The following is a 16,417-nucleotide window of genomic DNA, read 5'->3' as shown; positions in this document are numbered from 1 at the left end:
TACTTAGAAAGTAATAAAGATGGGATAAAAATTAGACAGATAGATAGATAATGAGATATAGATAGATAGATAGATAGATAGATAGATAGATAGATAGATAGATAGATAGATAGATAGATAGATAGATAGACAGACAGATTGACAGAGACGGACAGATACAGGTAGATGATAGAGAGAGAGAGATGATAGAGATAGATAGATAGATAGATAGATAGATAGATAGATAGATAGATAGATAGATAGATCTGATTAGACAGACAGACAGACAGAGACACATACTGACAGAAATTCATGCAATTCTAATATTCTGGTCATTTCTTGTAGCAGCCACTGTTCTGCCGAAATTACACACGCTATCTCTGAGATATTAATTGACTCATTTCAGGGCAAAAATTACACACGGCAATTCCAGATTGCCTCTTTGCACATTTCTGGTTAATATAATTACCCCTTAGGAGGTATTTAATCATTTATCTATGCAGTAAAATAAAAAAAATCAATTTGGTCACAATTTTTACAATCTGTTTAGTTACTTAAATTTCCAGCGATTGCCTAAATCGTAGCTGGTCACAGAGTATCCTACACTACAGCCTAGAAAAGATTGCAAAAACAGTTTAATACAAGCAAGACCAGTAATTGAATTTAATACTTAATTTTTTTTATATATAAAAAAGTTTTATTTAACATTCATATCCTATAACATATTTAGTGTACCATCATATACAATTAATCGGACCTGCCCGGTCACTACCCCCTTCCTTTAACTCTTCCCTTCTCTACCTTCTTCTACTTTCCACGACCATCCTCCCCTTCTCTTATCTACATCCTCTCCTCCTTCCTCCCTACTCCTTTCTTCTCCCTCTTCTATCCCTCTTCCTTCCTTTCCTCTTCCTCCTCTTCTCTTTCCTACCTCCTTCTCTCTTCTACTTCCTTCTTTCCCACCATTCTGAAATGGTAGCCAGGCAGCTCCGATCTTACATTAATTATACATCTTCAATCATCTTTGTACATTAACTATCAATCCAATTTCTACCCTCATCCCCCTCCCCTCCCTTCCCTCCTCCCCACCCCGGGACTTCCCAGAACCGAATACAGGGTATAAAACTAACAGCAAAAATTAAAATATAACACAAATCATAATCCATAGTCACTCCTTAAAACCTCAACTCCCCTTCCAGAAACAAAGAAAATACATTTCTTCCAATCCATTATATATCAGACCATTCCACTCCTAGAATTCTCAGAAATTTCCGATTGAGTTGGTGTTTGTTCTTCAATAAAGTACATAGTTTTTAATATCCAAACTTCATCAATCAATACCAAAACAACGTTCCATCTTCCAATATTCACCAAGGGTTCTTCTAAAATGTCTTTCTTCCTTAAGCAGTCTCTCAAGAATAGTTCATATTTCCAACTTAACTTCTTAAATTTTTCTGTCCAACCTTCAAGGGTAAACAATAATCCATCTTTTCATATCTTTGATATCATTTATATACATCAAATAATATTACAAATATTATTATTAATCCTATATTATCTCCCCAATATATCAATTGTAATAATTAAAATCTTCACTTTACCTTATCAAATAACATTATTAAAATTACACCTATAACTTATCCAAAATATATCTGTTATAACAATTAAATTCTAGTTAACCATATAACAACATTTAATACTTAATGTAAGCAAGGCAAGCATGCCCATTCCCAACAGCAGCGATGAAGCAAAACAGACCAAAACAGAATCATGCTGTAGAAATATTCAGGAAGGATTTGTTTGCTGCTGCCAAAACGTACTGTGAACTCCAGGTAATCTTTTTGTAAGGGCTCGGTGGGGTGATGGTGGGAAAAACCTTTTAAAATCAAAGCTGCCACCTCTGGAAAGATACTTCCTTCAGTGTCTGTGGAGATTCTCAGTCATCCAGGTCGTGGTTGTCCCAAAGGTGTTTTTTCAAACAGCAACTGGGCTTTGTTTTTGAGTGGTGCGTGGCCTAGAGGTAGAGCTCTCACCTCATCAGGAGGCTGTGAGTTTGATCCTAGGTAGAGTCAGCTATTTCTCTCTCTGGGCACTGGGCAATGAGAATGTATATGCTGTGTACTCTGCATTGGTGACAGGAAGGGCATCCAGCCAGTAAATGCTCAGCTCCATTCAGTTGCCCAGACTCTACCCCGCAAGGGATTATAAAGTAAGGAGAAGGAGGAGGAGAAGGAGGAGGAGGAGGAGGAGAAGTAGTAGTAGTAATTTCTTGGATGAGAACCCAAACGTCTTCAAGGAAAAACAAAGTCCAGTTGCCGTTTGAAAAAAATCACCTTTGGGATACTTTCCTCCAGGATCTCCAGATGATGGTAGAAGAACAGGGCTATAGATGAGCAACAGCCCACATAGAAGTGGGTGATTGTTCAGCTACCTGTACAAGGGATGTTTCTTTTTTTATTATTATTATTTTTTTTTAATTGAAAAAGTTTTTAAAAAACAAAAACATTTCCCCCCCCCTTTTCTAATTCACTAATGGCATAGGGCCGGGCTATTTACAGGACCGCCTACTGCCACCGATTGCCTCCCACCGACCCGTACGCTCTCACAGAGAGGGACTCCTTAGGGTGCCGTCCGCCAGGCAGTGCCGGCTGGTGACACCCAGAGGAAGGGCCTTCTCTGTGGGGGCTCCCACTCTCTGGAACGAGCTTCCCCCAGGGCTGCGCCAACTTCCCGACCTCCGAACCTTCCGCCGCGAGCTTAAGACACATCTATTTATTTGCGCAGGGCTAGCCTAGGGTTTTTAGTTTTAAGTTTAGTTTTAATTTAGTTTTAATGGGGTTTTATATTATTTTAGCGATGTTTTAATTTCGGCCTATGTAATAAGTTTTTTAATTGTTGTTTTTACTTGTATTTTTCTATGTTTTATTTGGCTGTACACCGCCCTGAGTCCTTTGGGAGATAGGGCGGTATAAAAATTCGAATAAATAAATAAAACAATAAAACTTGGTCCTCGGCTTATGACCACAATTGAGCCCAATAGCTCCACTGCTGAGTAAGGCACTTGTTAAGTGAGTTTTGCCCTACTTGACAATCTTTCTTGCCGCCGTTATTCAGGGAATCACTGCAGTTGTTAAGTGAGTAACATGGTTGTTAAGTGAATCTGGCTTCCCATTGACTTTGCTTGCTGGCAAGGTCGCAAAAGGTGATTGCAGGACCCTGGGACACTGAAACTGTCCTAAATACCTGCCAGTTGCCAAGCATTTGAATTTTGATTATGTGACCACAGAGATGCTGCAGCGATTGTAAGTGAAAAGAGGTCATAAGTCACTTTTTGCAGTGGGGTTGTAACTTTGGTCACTAAAGGAATATTTGTAAGTCAGGGACTAACAGTATCCGTGTCCCAGTCAGTGGTGGGATTCAGCCGGTTCAGGACGGTTCGGGCGATCCAGTTGTTAAATTGCTGTCTCCCCACCCTGCCCCTTTCAGGAGTCCCCACGCATCTTGTTTTGGCTCCCAGGTAAGTGCAGGGAGGCCTACTAGGCCCAAAACGGGCCATGGGGGGGAGGGGGCAGCGTGCCTCCCTGCCCGCAGCCTGTTTTTGCTCCCAGGGGGGTGCAGGAGGCTGAGTGCTGCCTGTCACACCCTCTGGCCATTGCCACCATGGCCACGCTCACCCAGCTCGTCATTAGGACAGAGAACCGGTTGTTATTTGAATCCCACCACTGGTCCCAGTGTTTGTAGAGTCCCTCATCTTTCCTGAGGGACTTTTCACCCAGCTTTGCGCTTTCCTTCCTTTTCTTATGCTCGTATCTTTTGTGCATGTGTGTTAAATGATAGCAAAAGCAGATCTTGGAAGTGTTCAACTTCCCTGCAGAACATTTGCAGGTCAACGGCTTTGTGCACCTCCAAGTTGACCTCTTGATGATTCTGCCCTACCCTATCAGTCTCTTTTCGAGAACAGGGAGGAGGGACCATGATAGGCTGGCTTGGTGTGTAGTTTTTCCTGGCTCTTGAATTACTTTTGAGAAAGGATCCAGCTACTCTCAAGAAAGAGGCATACGGTGAATCGCTTCTCTTCCCAAATATAAAATGCAGAAGTCTTAAGAGGGACACTTTCATAGAAGATGATAGATAGATAGATAGATAGATAGATAGATAGATAGATAGATAGATAGATAGATGATACCTAGGTAGACAGACAGACAGACAGACAGACAGACAGACAGACAGACACAGGTAGATGATAGCAATAGAGAGAGATTAGATAGATAGATAGATAGATAGATAGATAGATAGATAGATAGATAGAAAGATGATACCTAGGTAGACAGACAGACAGACAGACAGACACAGGTAGATGATAGCAATAGAGAGAGATTAGATAGATAGATAGATAGATAGATAGATAGATAGATAGGTAGGTAGGTAGGTAGGTAGGTAGGTAGGTAGGTAGGTAGGTAGGTAGGTAGATAGATAGATAGATAGATAGATAGATAGATAGATAGATAGATAGATAGATAGATAGATAGATAGATAGATAGATAGATTATAGATAGACAGACAGACAGATAGACAGACAGATAGACACAGGTAGATGATAGAGAGGTGATAGAGATGATAGATAGACAGACAGACAGACAGATAGACAGACAGGTAGATGATAGAGAGGTGATAGATAGATAGATAGATAGATAGATAGATAGATAGATAGATAGATAGATAGATAGATAGATAGATGATAGATCGATCAATCGATAGATAGAGCTACAAACATACAGACAGACAGACAGATACAGGAAGATGATAGAGAGAATGATAGATTAGATAGATAGATAGATAGATAGATAGATAGATAGATAGATAGATAGATAGATAGATAGATAATACAGTAGTCTCAAGAGGGACATTTTCATAGGAGACATCTTAAGAGTCGCCAGATCTTGTTCGGACAGGTTCTGAGGCCTGTCAGAAATGTGCTAGCCATCTTGCCGGTGGCAGCTCTCACTTCCTTTGCTCCTTCTTTGTGCGAACAATGGGATTTTTCATTCCTGAGGCGAACGGCTGGCTGACTTTTGTAATAAACCTCCCACTGGTTTCTTCAAGGAAGAAATGCTTGTGCACGATTCCACGTGAGAGCAACATGTGTCCGGCTTCTCTGTGTTTTCACACTCATTCTTTTCCCTTGTAAAAACTCGCTCAGCCACCCGCCCACCTTCCTGTCTGAGCATGTCAGGCAGCTCCATGCTGTGGGGTGCATGTGCGCGTGTGTGTGTGTGTGTGTGTGTGTGTGTGTGTGTGTTTTACTGCTCCCCTTCCCCGCCCAGCTTTTTTTAAAAACCCCTTTTCCCTTCTCTCTTTTGCAGGCATACATAAATTTACCAAGAAGCTAAGGAATCCTTATGCCATTGACAATAATGAGTTGCTGGACTTCCTCTCCAGGGTCCCATCTGATGTTCAGAGGGTAAGTATGGGTTGGGGTCTCCAGCAGAGAGAAGTGGAGCTGAGGCCAAAGAGCAGCAGGTGTGATGCTGGAGGGCCATTTTTGGCTAGCAGTGCACAAGCATCGGGACGGGATCATTAACCAGGAGGGGTGAGAAGATCGAGGGCAGGCACAGGAACCGGAAAAAAAAAAAGGCCATCTAAATCTCTGAAACATGCTTCTCGTTTTCCCCCCCCCCAAAAGCCCGGGGGGTGGGGGGGGTACAGAAAAAGGTTGCCCCGGGTTTGTATTTTCACAAGAATTTATAGGAATTTACACCCCCCCCCTTTTTTTTTAATAAGCAAAGCATAATAACCCTTAAAAAAAAAAAGGTGGGTCAAGTAACATTGAGAAAATTTGCCCAATTTTACATTCCAGCAAAGATTGTTCTGATTTTAATATGATTCCTTCTGTGTCGGTCAGTTAGCATTTATTAGGGGTTATAGAGAGAGAGGAAAGAGAGAGGGAGGGAGGGAGGGAAAGAGGAAGGGGGAGAGAGAGAGGGAGAGGGAAAGAGAGAGAAAGGGAGGGAAAGGAGAGAGAGAGAAAGGGAGGGAGTAAGGGAGAGAGAAAGAAAGGGAGGGAGGGAAAGAAAGATGAAGGGAGAGAGCGAGAGAGAGAGAGACAGAAAAGGAGGGAGTAAGGGAGAGAAAGAAAGGGAGGGAGAGGAAAGGAGAGAGAGAGAGAAAGAGAGTGAGTGAGTAAGGGAGGGAGAGAGAAAGGGAAGGAGGGAGACAAAGGGAGGGAGGGAAAAAAAGAGAGAGAGATAAAGAGAGCGAGAGATTAACCATTAACCAGAAAACCAGTTTGGTGTAGTGGTTAAGGTACCACACTAGAAAGCGGGAATTCTAGTTTTAGGCACAAAAGCCAGCTGGGTGGCTTTGAGCCAGTTTCTCTCTCTCTCAGCCCAGCCCATCTCACAGGGTTATTGTGGGGAAAATAGAAGGAGGAAGGTGCATTGGAGAAGTCTTGCCACCCTGAATGAGTTAATAAGATAAAAAGAGAACTGGATGGCCTCTAAGAATTTCTGTGTATTTGGGGTTTGCGTGGCTCCTTCTTTACATCATATATCTTTTCTTTTTACGTTCATGCTTCTTCAATCAATCGCTTTTGACCAATTCCCAGACTGCAAAATCATGAAACTTAAATGAATGGTCATTTTTTAAAAAATAAAATAAATGTATCTTGCATTGGATCATCTTTTAATTATTTTATCGGGTGTTGTGATCTTTCAGTTGGAACGAAGGCGTTTGATAAAGACTTGGAATTTTGAGTTGCATCTATAAGAAGCCCCCTTCCGCTGAAATATAGGAAGAAGGGAAATGAGTGAAAAATAGCTAGGGAAGTAAAAAGGCATTTGAAAATGAGTGCCAGCAGCTCAAGTCATTAGTAAGTTTCACAGAAGGACTCAGCAAGAAAACACTGCATTCTAGGACTGTTGTCTATGCTTAATAATCCTGTTGCAAATGGAATAAAATAAAATAGAAGAGCTTTGCTTGGCATTGTTGGTTTTAAAAGGAATGGGGTCACAGAGGACAAAATTGATTTTCAGTTTGAATAAACTCGAACTGTCCAAGTATGCCTGTCGAAGACGTAGCAGTGTCTAGCGATTCTTTAAAAGTGAGAAATTTTATGGTGGCATGCATATACCAGATACTACTTCATCAGATACATAAAGATGAATGTATTAGTTTGGGTCAAATAGATTTAAAGTGTCATGGAACATATAACAGAACATGATTGATTCCAACTCTAAGTCAGTTGATTGCAAGGGGAAAAAAGAGTTTATACCACAGGGTTTTTCCTAGGTTTTAACAAACTTTGGATGTCTGATTCACAAACCTAGCCATCTTGACATCTTCCCAAACTTCACGAAACAGGGTCTAGCAGGATGTCTGTGGAGATTCTCAGTCATCCAGGCCATAGTTGTCTCAAAAGCACCTTTTTCTTCAAAAGGCAAATGGACTGTTTTTTTCCTCGAGGAAGAAAAAGTTTCACTTCTCATCCACTTCACTTCACTTCTCATCCCTCCACACCAGAACCGATGAAGCTTCTTGGGTGAGAGGTGAAACAACTACCTCTTCTTCTTCTTCTTCTTCTTCTTCTTCTTCTTCTTCTTCTTCTTCTTCTTCTTCTTCTTCTTCTTCTTCTTCTTCTTCTTCTTCTTCTTCTTCTTCTTCTTCTTCTTCTTCTTCCTCCTTCTCCTCCTCCTCCTCCTTCTGCTTCTCTTTCTCCTTCTCCTTCTCCTTCTCCTTCTTCTTCTCCCTCCCCTTCCCCTTCCTTTTCCTCTTCCTCTTCTTCCTCTTCTTCTTCCCCCTCCTCCTCCTCCTCCTCCTCCTCCTCCTCCTCCTCCTCTTCTTCCTCCTCCTCCTCCCAAAAATTGCCCAGTTGCCTTTTTTTTAAAATAAGGACCCTTGAGTGTCTAGCAGGGAAATCTAGTTCCTTTAAATCCAACCTTCAGAAAGAGACTCCAAAAAGAAGAAAGAAAAGATATTTTCTGCAACATGTCCCTAATCAAGTGAAAAGCTTTTCTATTCCCCGCGCATTTCTATTCTGGCGCATTTCATTAGGAATGATCAGGAAATATATATATATATATATATATATATATATATATATATATATATCTGTTTTTAATATTTTGGTGTTCTAGAAATGATCCGTGACTCTTCCAATCCTTCCTGCAATTAATCCCCCCATGTTCCTGTGTTTAGAAAATGATTCATAGCGATTGAACCTTCCTTAGTTTTTCTTTGATTCCTCTCTGGGGAGCCATTAACACACGGAGGAGTGAGTTGGGCTTACCTTTCTCCAACGTGGCGTCTGTTTGTTTTTACAGGTGCAACAGGCTGAATTGAAACCATATAGCAGTTCCAGTCCCATTAGGAAGAAAAGGAGCGCCTAGTAGGATATGATCCTTGGAATGCAAGGTGCCCCTTCCGGGAACGCTGCACATATGGGCTGCCTCTCCATGAGCCCCCTTCACTCTCCGCCTTGCAGATCCGATCAGTGCTGTGTTCACTCCATCCAGGCTTGTCTGGAAGTCATATCTGGACTTCAAACAAACAAAAAAAAATCAAAGTCGTTCATAGGAAGCTTGACCTGCCTGGTTTGTCCCTGGAAGACCAGAAAAAAAAATTCTTCAAATCCAGCATGGCGTTGAACGCAGATTGGAGAACCAAAGCCAGATGACATGTTTTCTTTCTTTCTTTCTTTCTTTCTTTCTTTCTTTCTTTCTTTCTTTCTTTCTTTCTTTCTTTCTTTTTTCTTTCTCTTTCTTTCTTTCTTTCTTTCTTTCTTTCTTTCTTTCCTGCCTTCCCTCCCTCCCTCCTTCCTTCTTTCTTTCCCTTCCCTCCCTCTTTTTTTCTTTTTTCTTTCTTTCCTGCCTTCCCTCCCTCCCTCCCTCTTTCTTTCTTTTTTTCTTTCTTTCTTTCTTTCTTTCTTTCTTTCTTTCTTTCTTTCTTTCTTTCCTTCCCTCCTCCTGCCTCCCTCCCTCCTTCCTTCTTTCCTTCCCTTCCCTCCCTCCCTCCCTCCCTCCCTCTTTCTTTCTTTTTTTCTTTCTTTCCTGCCTTCCCTCCCTCCCTCCCTCTTTCTTTCTTTCTTTCTTTCTTTCTTTCTTTCTTTCTTTCTTTCTTTCCTGCCTTCCCTCCCTCCCTCCTTCCTTCTTTCCTTCCCTTCCCTCCCTCCCTCCCTCCCTCCCTCTTTCTTTCTTTTTTTCTTTCTTTCCTGCCTTCCCTCCCTCCCTCCCTCTTTCTTTCTTTCTTTCTTTCTTTCCTGCCTTCCTCCCTCCCTCCTTCCTTCTTTCCTTCCTTCCTTCCTTCCTCCTCCTCCCTCCCTCCCTCCCTCCCTCCCTCCCTCCTTTCTTTCTTTCTTTCTTTCTTTCTTTCTTTCTTTCTTTCTTTCCTCACGATGGAAAAGCTATTTTTAACTTCCCATTTTTTGCCTGCCAGTTTGTCCCTGACATTAACAGTTAAAAAAACTACGGAAGCCAGATTGACTCTCATCATGGGTTGCAGAGTCGAAGCCCAGGTTGACTTTGTCTTATTTTGTAAAATAGAAAAGTGCCTCTTTTTTAAAACAAACAAACAAACAAAGCAAAATTGTTTCTGTCTTGCATACCAGCTGAACACTGGAAGAAAAAGAACTAGAATTTTTCATAGCTTGAGTGGAATTTCTTAGCATGGAACCTGGAGTCAAAATCATATGGAAGACTTTATTTTTTTCTATCATGGGAAGGACTTCTTTCCCTCCACCATTCTTAAGAGTGATGCCAGTTTGCTCTTAAAAAGTGGGAATGCTTTCAAGGTGAGAAGTGATGATTTTTTTTAAAAAAAATTAATTTTTAATTTTGCTTTCTGGGCTTTTTTCACCAAAGAGAAACACATCAAGATATTAGTGGTTTCATTGCTTGGACAATGACTGTACGTAGATGATTCTGAACTGCAGATTAATAGATCTTTGAAACTCGTTTTCTGTTTTAAAGCACTGCTCAGTTTAAAAATTCTCAGAACTGCAGAGGAATGATCAACATCTCTCTCTCCCTTCCCCTTCCTCCCTCCCTCTCTTTTCTCCTCCCTCCCTTCCCTCCCTCCCTTCTCTCCTTCCTCCCTCCCTCTCTTCTCCTTCCTTCCTCCCTCCCTCCCACCCTTCCTCCCTTCTTTCTCTCCCTCCCTTCCTCCATTCTCTTCTCCCTCCTTCCTTCCTTCTCTCTCTCCCTCCCTTCTCTCCTTCCTCCCTCCCTCCCTCCTTCCCTCCCTCCTTCCTTCCTTCTCTCCCTCCCTCCCTCCTTCCTTCCTTCTCTCTCTCCCTCCCTTCTCTCCTTCCTCCCTTCCTTCCCTCCCTCCGTCCCCCAAAGTTTTGGCCACAGTGATTGTATTTCGAAGGAGACTGTTGCTGGCAATAGACTTCCTTCAAGCCATCATTTAACTCTATTGTGTTATTTGTTGCTCAGTTTTGATTTCCTTCTAGAGCTCCATCTTGTTGGAGTCTTTGTCTTCTCATCCTCAGTGCAGGACATACTCCAATAATACGTTGATCGTGCATATATAAAATACTTTTATAACTATATAGACAGGTGAAAAGCACATGGCAAAAATGGAATGGCACCTTTGTTTTTATGTATTTTTAAAAGAAGCTGTTGTATTTAAATTGTGCAATCCAGGTTGAGTTTGCTGTATTGTTTACATGGATTTAGAGCAAGTACAGTAGTTGTTAAGATCTAGTCTGTCTTGTGCCGTTTAAGGCAAACGTCTAGAAAGCTAGAATATTCAGAAGGGACAAAGAAACTGGTTGTTGAATCCACTACTTTCAGTCTCAGGCCCTTCTAACTAATGTGTAAGTATTATTACTATAAATGATGTCAGAGAACATTCTTGAAATGTTGGAGAAGACACTTGAGAGTCCGTTTGACTACAAGAAGATCAAATACTTTGGCCACCAAATGAGAAGAGAGGACTCCTTGGAGAAGACCCTGATGTTGGGAAAGATGGAAGGCAAAAAGAGAAGGGGACTGCAAAGAAGGAGATGGTTAGATGGTGTCATTGATGCAGTGGTAATGAATTTGAGTAGACTCAGGGAGACAATGGAGGACAAGAGGACCTGGTGTGCTATGGTCTATAGGGTCATCAAGAGTCTGACATGACTTAGCAACTGAACAACAAAAATCATGAATTCCATTTAAACTTGGATGCATAGTAACATCATATGTCTATGGAAGTTCTCAGTCATCCAGATCATGGTTGTTCCAAAGGTGGTTTTTCAAGAGGTAACTGGACTTTCTTTGTTTTTCTTTGAAGATGCTTCTTCTGGGGTCATGAAGAGTTGGACACAATTTAGCGACTGAACAACAACGACATTATAAATGAGTGTTGAGTAGTGATTCCCAACCATATTGTTGACTGACAACTGCCATTATTTTCAAGCCTTTGGTCAGGCAGAGTTGATTATGGCATTAATAAAACAGTTAAAATATTTTTTTTTTAAAAAATCTAGAGGTCCAAAGTTGTTGAGCCTTGGATTACAGATTTGCTGAACCGGAGTCTTCAGAAAGCTACTGGTATTTTACGCTTGCCTTGTAGAAGAAGACAAACATTATTAAATGCATTGCTGGAGAAGACTACATTTAGTTATTGTTAATTTTATCTAACTCTGAAGATAAATGACATGAGGTCAATCATAGTTTTGTCCTGATCTCTCTGTTTAGGATTTAGTCATTGCATGCCTCTCAAATGTCATCTACAGCCTGTAGACCAGAAAGAAATAGCATCCTATTCTAAGGCTCAGCTTCCAGGTAAACTTCCCCTCCAAGGGGATCATTATATTTTTTAAAAGTAGCACCAAAGACAGGAAGACAGGAAAGGAAGTAATTTTGATGTGAGCTTCTAAAGGGCCCTTGGCTGATGAAGGAGCAATCATTCTTTGGAAATCTCTGTCGGGAATCATTGGGTTCCATATCTATCCCATCATTCCTGATACTGAATCAGTTGAATACTATGCTACAAATGGGAATAGAGAAATAGCGATCCTTAGTGAGATCCTGGGGAAAGATTTAGAAGCCAGTTGCTTTCTCATTCTTCTCAGTGGTCCTGTTCAGGACCACCGGTTTCTTTTGGGAAAAAGTGGCATGTGGTAGCCCTTGGCTCATCACAGAAAGTGTCCTTTAGCGAAAGTGTGGAACGGTTGAAGGACCTCAACCCATTAAGAGTAATGTGAAGATCATTTAGATGATTTGGAATGAGATAACCCAGAGAGACTTTTACTTTTTCCTGATCTGGTAAGTGCACATTGTTAGGCTTTCAGCTTACGGATTCTGCAGTCAACATCTCTTACTATTGTCCATGTTTGCCAAGTTGCTGGAGGTCCACATATCATGCAATCTCTGCTTTGAGAGATTACCTTTATAGCTGAAACGATGAAGGTTCATGACTGTGAAGGCAACAAATCTGAAACACATTACTGAGAATAGATCCACTGGCACTAAACAGTATCCTGAAAGAAGGTAGCACACGAATCTTACTAGGTGAGATCATTTTCAAAAGGCCATGAAAACAGAACTGAGAAAAATCCATTTACCTTTAGGTCAACTTGTGCTTTATCAGATACCGGTTGACCTTCAAGCAAGTTTTTGGATTGACAGGCTGAGGGTGATTTTAATTTTATCAAAACATATTTTAATATGTTTTGATATGCAATAAAGATCAGATTGGAGTAGATGATATTTGAAGGCCTGGATAATTTATGTAAAGATATTTAGAGGATAGATAGATGAGATATAGATAGATAGATAGATAGATAGATAGATAGATAGATAGATAGATAGATAGATAGATAGATAGATAGATAGATAGATAGAAGGATGGATGGATGGATGGATGGATGGATGGATAGATGATGGATAGATAGATAGATAGATAGATAGATAGATAGATAGATAGATAGATGAGAGAGAGCGATGATACATAGATAGATAGATAGATAGATAGATAGATAGATAGATAGATAGATAGATGAGAGAGAGCGATGATACATAGATAGATGAGAGAGAGCGATGATAGATAGATGAGAGAGAGCGATGATACATAGATAGATAGATAGATAGATAGATAGATAGATAGATAGATAGATGAGAGAGAGCGATGATAGATAGATAGATAGATAGATAGATAGATAGATAGATAGATAGATGAGAGAGAGCGATGATAGATAGATAGATAGATAGATAGATAGATAGATAGATAGATAGATAGATAGATAGATGAGAGAGAGCGATGATACATAGATAGATAGATAGATAGATGAGAGAGAGCGATAGATAGATAGATAGATAGATAGATAGATAGATAGATAGATAGAAAGATAGATAGATAGATAGATGAGAGAGAGCGATGATACATAGATAGATAGATAGATGAGAGAGAGCGATAGATAGATAGATAGATAGATAGAAAGATAGATAGATAGATAGATAGATGAGAGAGAGCAATGATAGATAGATAGATAGATAGATAGATAGACAGACAGATAGATGGATGGATGGATAGATGATGGATAGATGAGATAAATGGAACTGGCAACTACATAAACACAACTAAAGATAGAACCAGATAAACAATTGACCTTACCACCCACAAATTTAACACAATAATAGCAAAATATCCCTATGCTGATAATTATAAACACTTGTCAAATCATCTACACCTACACAGGAAGAATCTCTTCATTTCAGTTCATTTCTTCCTCCAAGGCTGGTTGATATGACTAGATTCTGATTGCTTTCCTCAACCTTGATTACGGTGTAAATCAAATCTACAGGGGGATGTTTTTGCAGAGAAGGAAGTGGGCAGCAAGAAGCCCCTCCCCCCCATCTAATGATTAGCAAATATATAAATAATGACAGGTGAAGTGCTAATTTGTCTCAATGGCAGCAGAGTTTAACTTGAAAGTCCTCTGGAAGAGTCCCAATTTAGACACCTCCCAGAAGGAGGTCATGGGAGATGCCATCTGAACCACTAGGAGGAGATTCACTTGACATTGCCTGTGTCCCCCATTTTTTCCTTGGAGATGTGGAGCCATTCCTCCTTAATAGACTCTAGAAAGAGTGCAGAGAAGAGCAACAAAGATGATTAGGGGACTGGAGGCTAAAACATATGAAGAACAGTTGCAGGAACTCGGTATGTCTAGTTTAATGAAAAGAAGGACTAGGGGAGACATGATAGCAGTGTTCCAATATCTCAGGGGTTGCCACAAAGAAGAGGGAGTTGGGCTCTTCTCCAAAGCACCTGAGGGTAGAACAAGAAGCAATGGGTGGAAACTAATCAAGGAAAGAGGCAACTTAGAACTAAGGATAATTTCCTGACAGTTAGAACAATGTACCTTGATGAACGTATCTTTTCTTTTATGTACACTGAGAGCATATGCACCAAGACAAATTCCTTGTGTGTCCAATCACACTTGGCCAATAAAATTCTATTCTATTCTATTCTAATAAGTGGAACGACTTGCCTGCAGAAGTTGTGAATGCTCCAACACTGGAAATTTTTAAGAAAATGTTGGATAACCATCTGACTGAGATGGTGTAGGGTTTCCTGCCTGGGCAGGGGGTTGGACTAGAAAGCCTCCAAGGTCCCTTCCAACTCTGTTGTTATATTATATTATATTATAATATTCTCCACTGAGAAATGTTCTGTTATTTACCAGGGTCTTCTCCAAATAGGAAAGGGAAGTGTTGGGCAAATCAACTTATCCAGGCAGTGTGTGTTGTGATACCTTTTGGGGAAATATGGTGGGCAAAACCTGGATTTTGCTCGTACCTTGGTCTTCTCCAGGGATGAGGTGGCTCAGTGGCTAAGACACTGAACTTGTCGATCAAAAGGTCAGTAGTTCAGCAGTTCGAATCCCTAGTGCTGCCGTGCAACAGGGTGAGCTCCTGTTACTTGTCCCAGCTTCTGCCAACCTAGCAGTTCGAAAGCATGTAAAAAATGCAAGTTGAAAAATAGGGACTGCCTTTGGTGGGAAGGTAACAGCGTTCCGTGCACCTTTAGTGTTGAGTCATGCCGGCCACATGACCACGGAGACGTCTTCGGACAGCACTGGCTCTTCGGCTTTGAAACAGAGATGAGCACCACCTCCTAGAGTCGGGAACGACTAGCACATATGCGCGAGGGGAACCTTTTCCTGTTCTTCTCCAGTGAATGGGCCCAGTCCTGGTGAGAGAAACAGTGGTTTTGGGGAGCCACCTTGCTCAACTTCGGCCTTACAAGAAAGAACCACTTACAACTGGTTGCAATATGTACAATAAGCCAATGGAAGAGTAAGTATTATCTGATGGGTTGTTTTTTTTTAAGTAAGTGTCATTAGGGATACCTTTTATTCTTGATATACCATTATACTCCAGAAGAAGAAGAAACCTAATCTTTGGAAGAAGTAATTATGAATTATAGCTTCTGAAGGCAATCTTTTCAAAGATGTGACAAGATTTCCAAATGTTGCCATTTTATCTGTTCTATTGACACACATCTGGACATCAATGTGCACTCAAGGGGTGCTTAGATTGATGCTGTCTTTGTTCTACCATGGCTGGTTATTATTTTTATTTTATTATTTATTTATTTATTATTTAGATTTTTATACCGCCCTTCTCCCGAAGGACTCAGGGTGGTGTACAGCCAAATTAAAACAGTACAATATACAAATTAAAACCACAGTTAAAATAACCTATTCTATAAATGGCCAAAAATTAAAACCGTCATATTTGACCCATAAATAAAATACCCCAATTAAAATTATTAAAATTCAAAAAATTTAAAAAATTTAAAAAATTTAAAAATTAAGCCAGTTCCGCTTGGATGAACAAGTACGTTTTCAATTCACGGCGAAAGGTCCGAAGGTCAGGTAATTGACGCAAACCAGGGGGAAGTTCGTTCCAGAGGGTAGGTGCTCCAACAGAGAAGGCCCTTCCCCTGGGGGCCGCCAGCCGACATTGCTTGGCGGACGGCACCTTAAGAAGACCCTCTCTGTGTGAGCGTACGGGTCGGTGGGAGGCGTAAGGGGTTGTAGCCCAAGAAATTAGAAGGTACCAGTGAAAACTGATGAAAAAAATTATAAGGTTCCAATAGTTTCTGTCATGTCCACAACTTACAACCATTTGTTTAGTCACCGCTCGAAGTTACATCAGCACTGAAAAAAATGACATCATCATTTTTCACACTACCCGTTGCAGCATCTCTGGTCATGTGACCAACTTCGGAGGCTTGGCAACTGGCATGTTGCCATTATGCCGATTGCGTGTCCCGGCGTGTGATGTGATCACTTTTTGTGACCTTCTGACTAGCAAAGTCAAGGGGAAGTCAGTTTCACTTAACTAATCATGTTAACTAACTGATCAGTCGCAGGGATTCACTTAACAAGAAAGGTCAAGAAATAGGTCGCAAAATAGGGTGAAACTTAACAACTCTCTTCCTT

General features: G+C 40.8%; 1 protein-coding gene across 1 annotated transcript in view; it reads left to right on the top strand.

Annotated features, from left to right (window-relative positions):
• MCTP2 (multiple C2 and transmembrane domain containing 2) overlaps positions 1 to 8,869 on the top strand; it is a 200,138-nt gene extending 191,269 nt beyond the window's left edge. Inside the window, exons 22-23 of the mRNA XM_058156050.1 lie at positions 5,343 to 5,440; positions 8,298 to 8,869. Coding sequence (XP_058012033.1) covers positions 5,343 to 5,440; positions 8,298 to 8,363 — 164 coding nt within the window. The 3' untranslated portion in view covers positions 8,364 to 8,869. The remainder of the gene's footprint in view (positions 1 to 5,342; positions 5,441 to 8,297) is intronic.
• The last annotated feature ends 7,548 nt before the right edge of the window (positions 8,870 to 16,417 follow it).

Source organism: Ahaetulla prasina, chromosome 13 (genome assembly GCF_028640845.1).
Source record: "Ahaetulla prasina isolate Xishuangbanna chromosome 13, ASM2864084v1, whole genome shotgun sequence".
NCBI lineage: Eukaryota > Metazoa > Chordata > Lepidosauria > Squamata > Colubridae > Ahaetulla > Ahaetulla prasina.
Note: the sequence above shows the minus strand (reverse complement) of the source record. Positions and strands in the feature narration are given on the sequence as shown.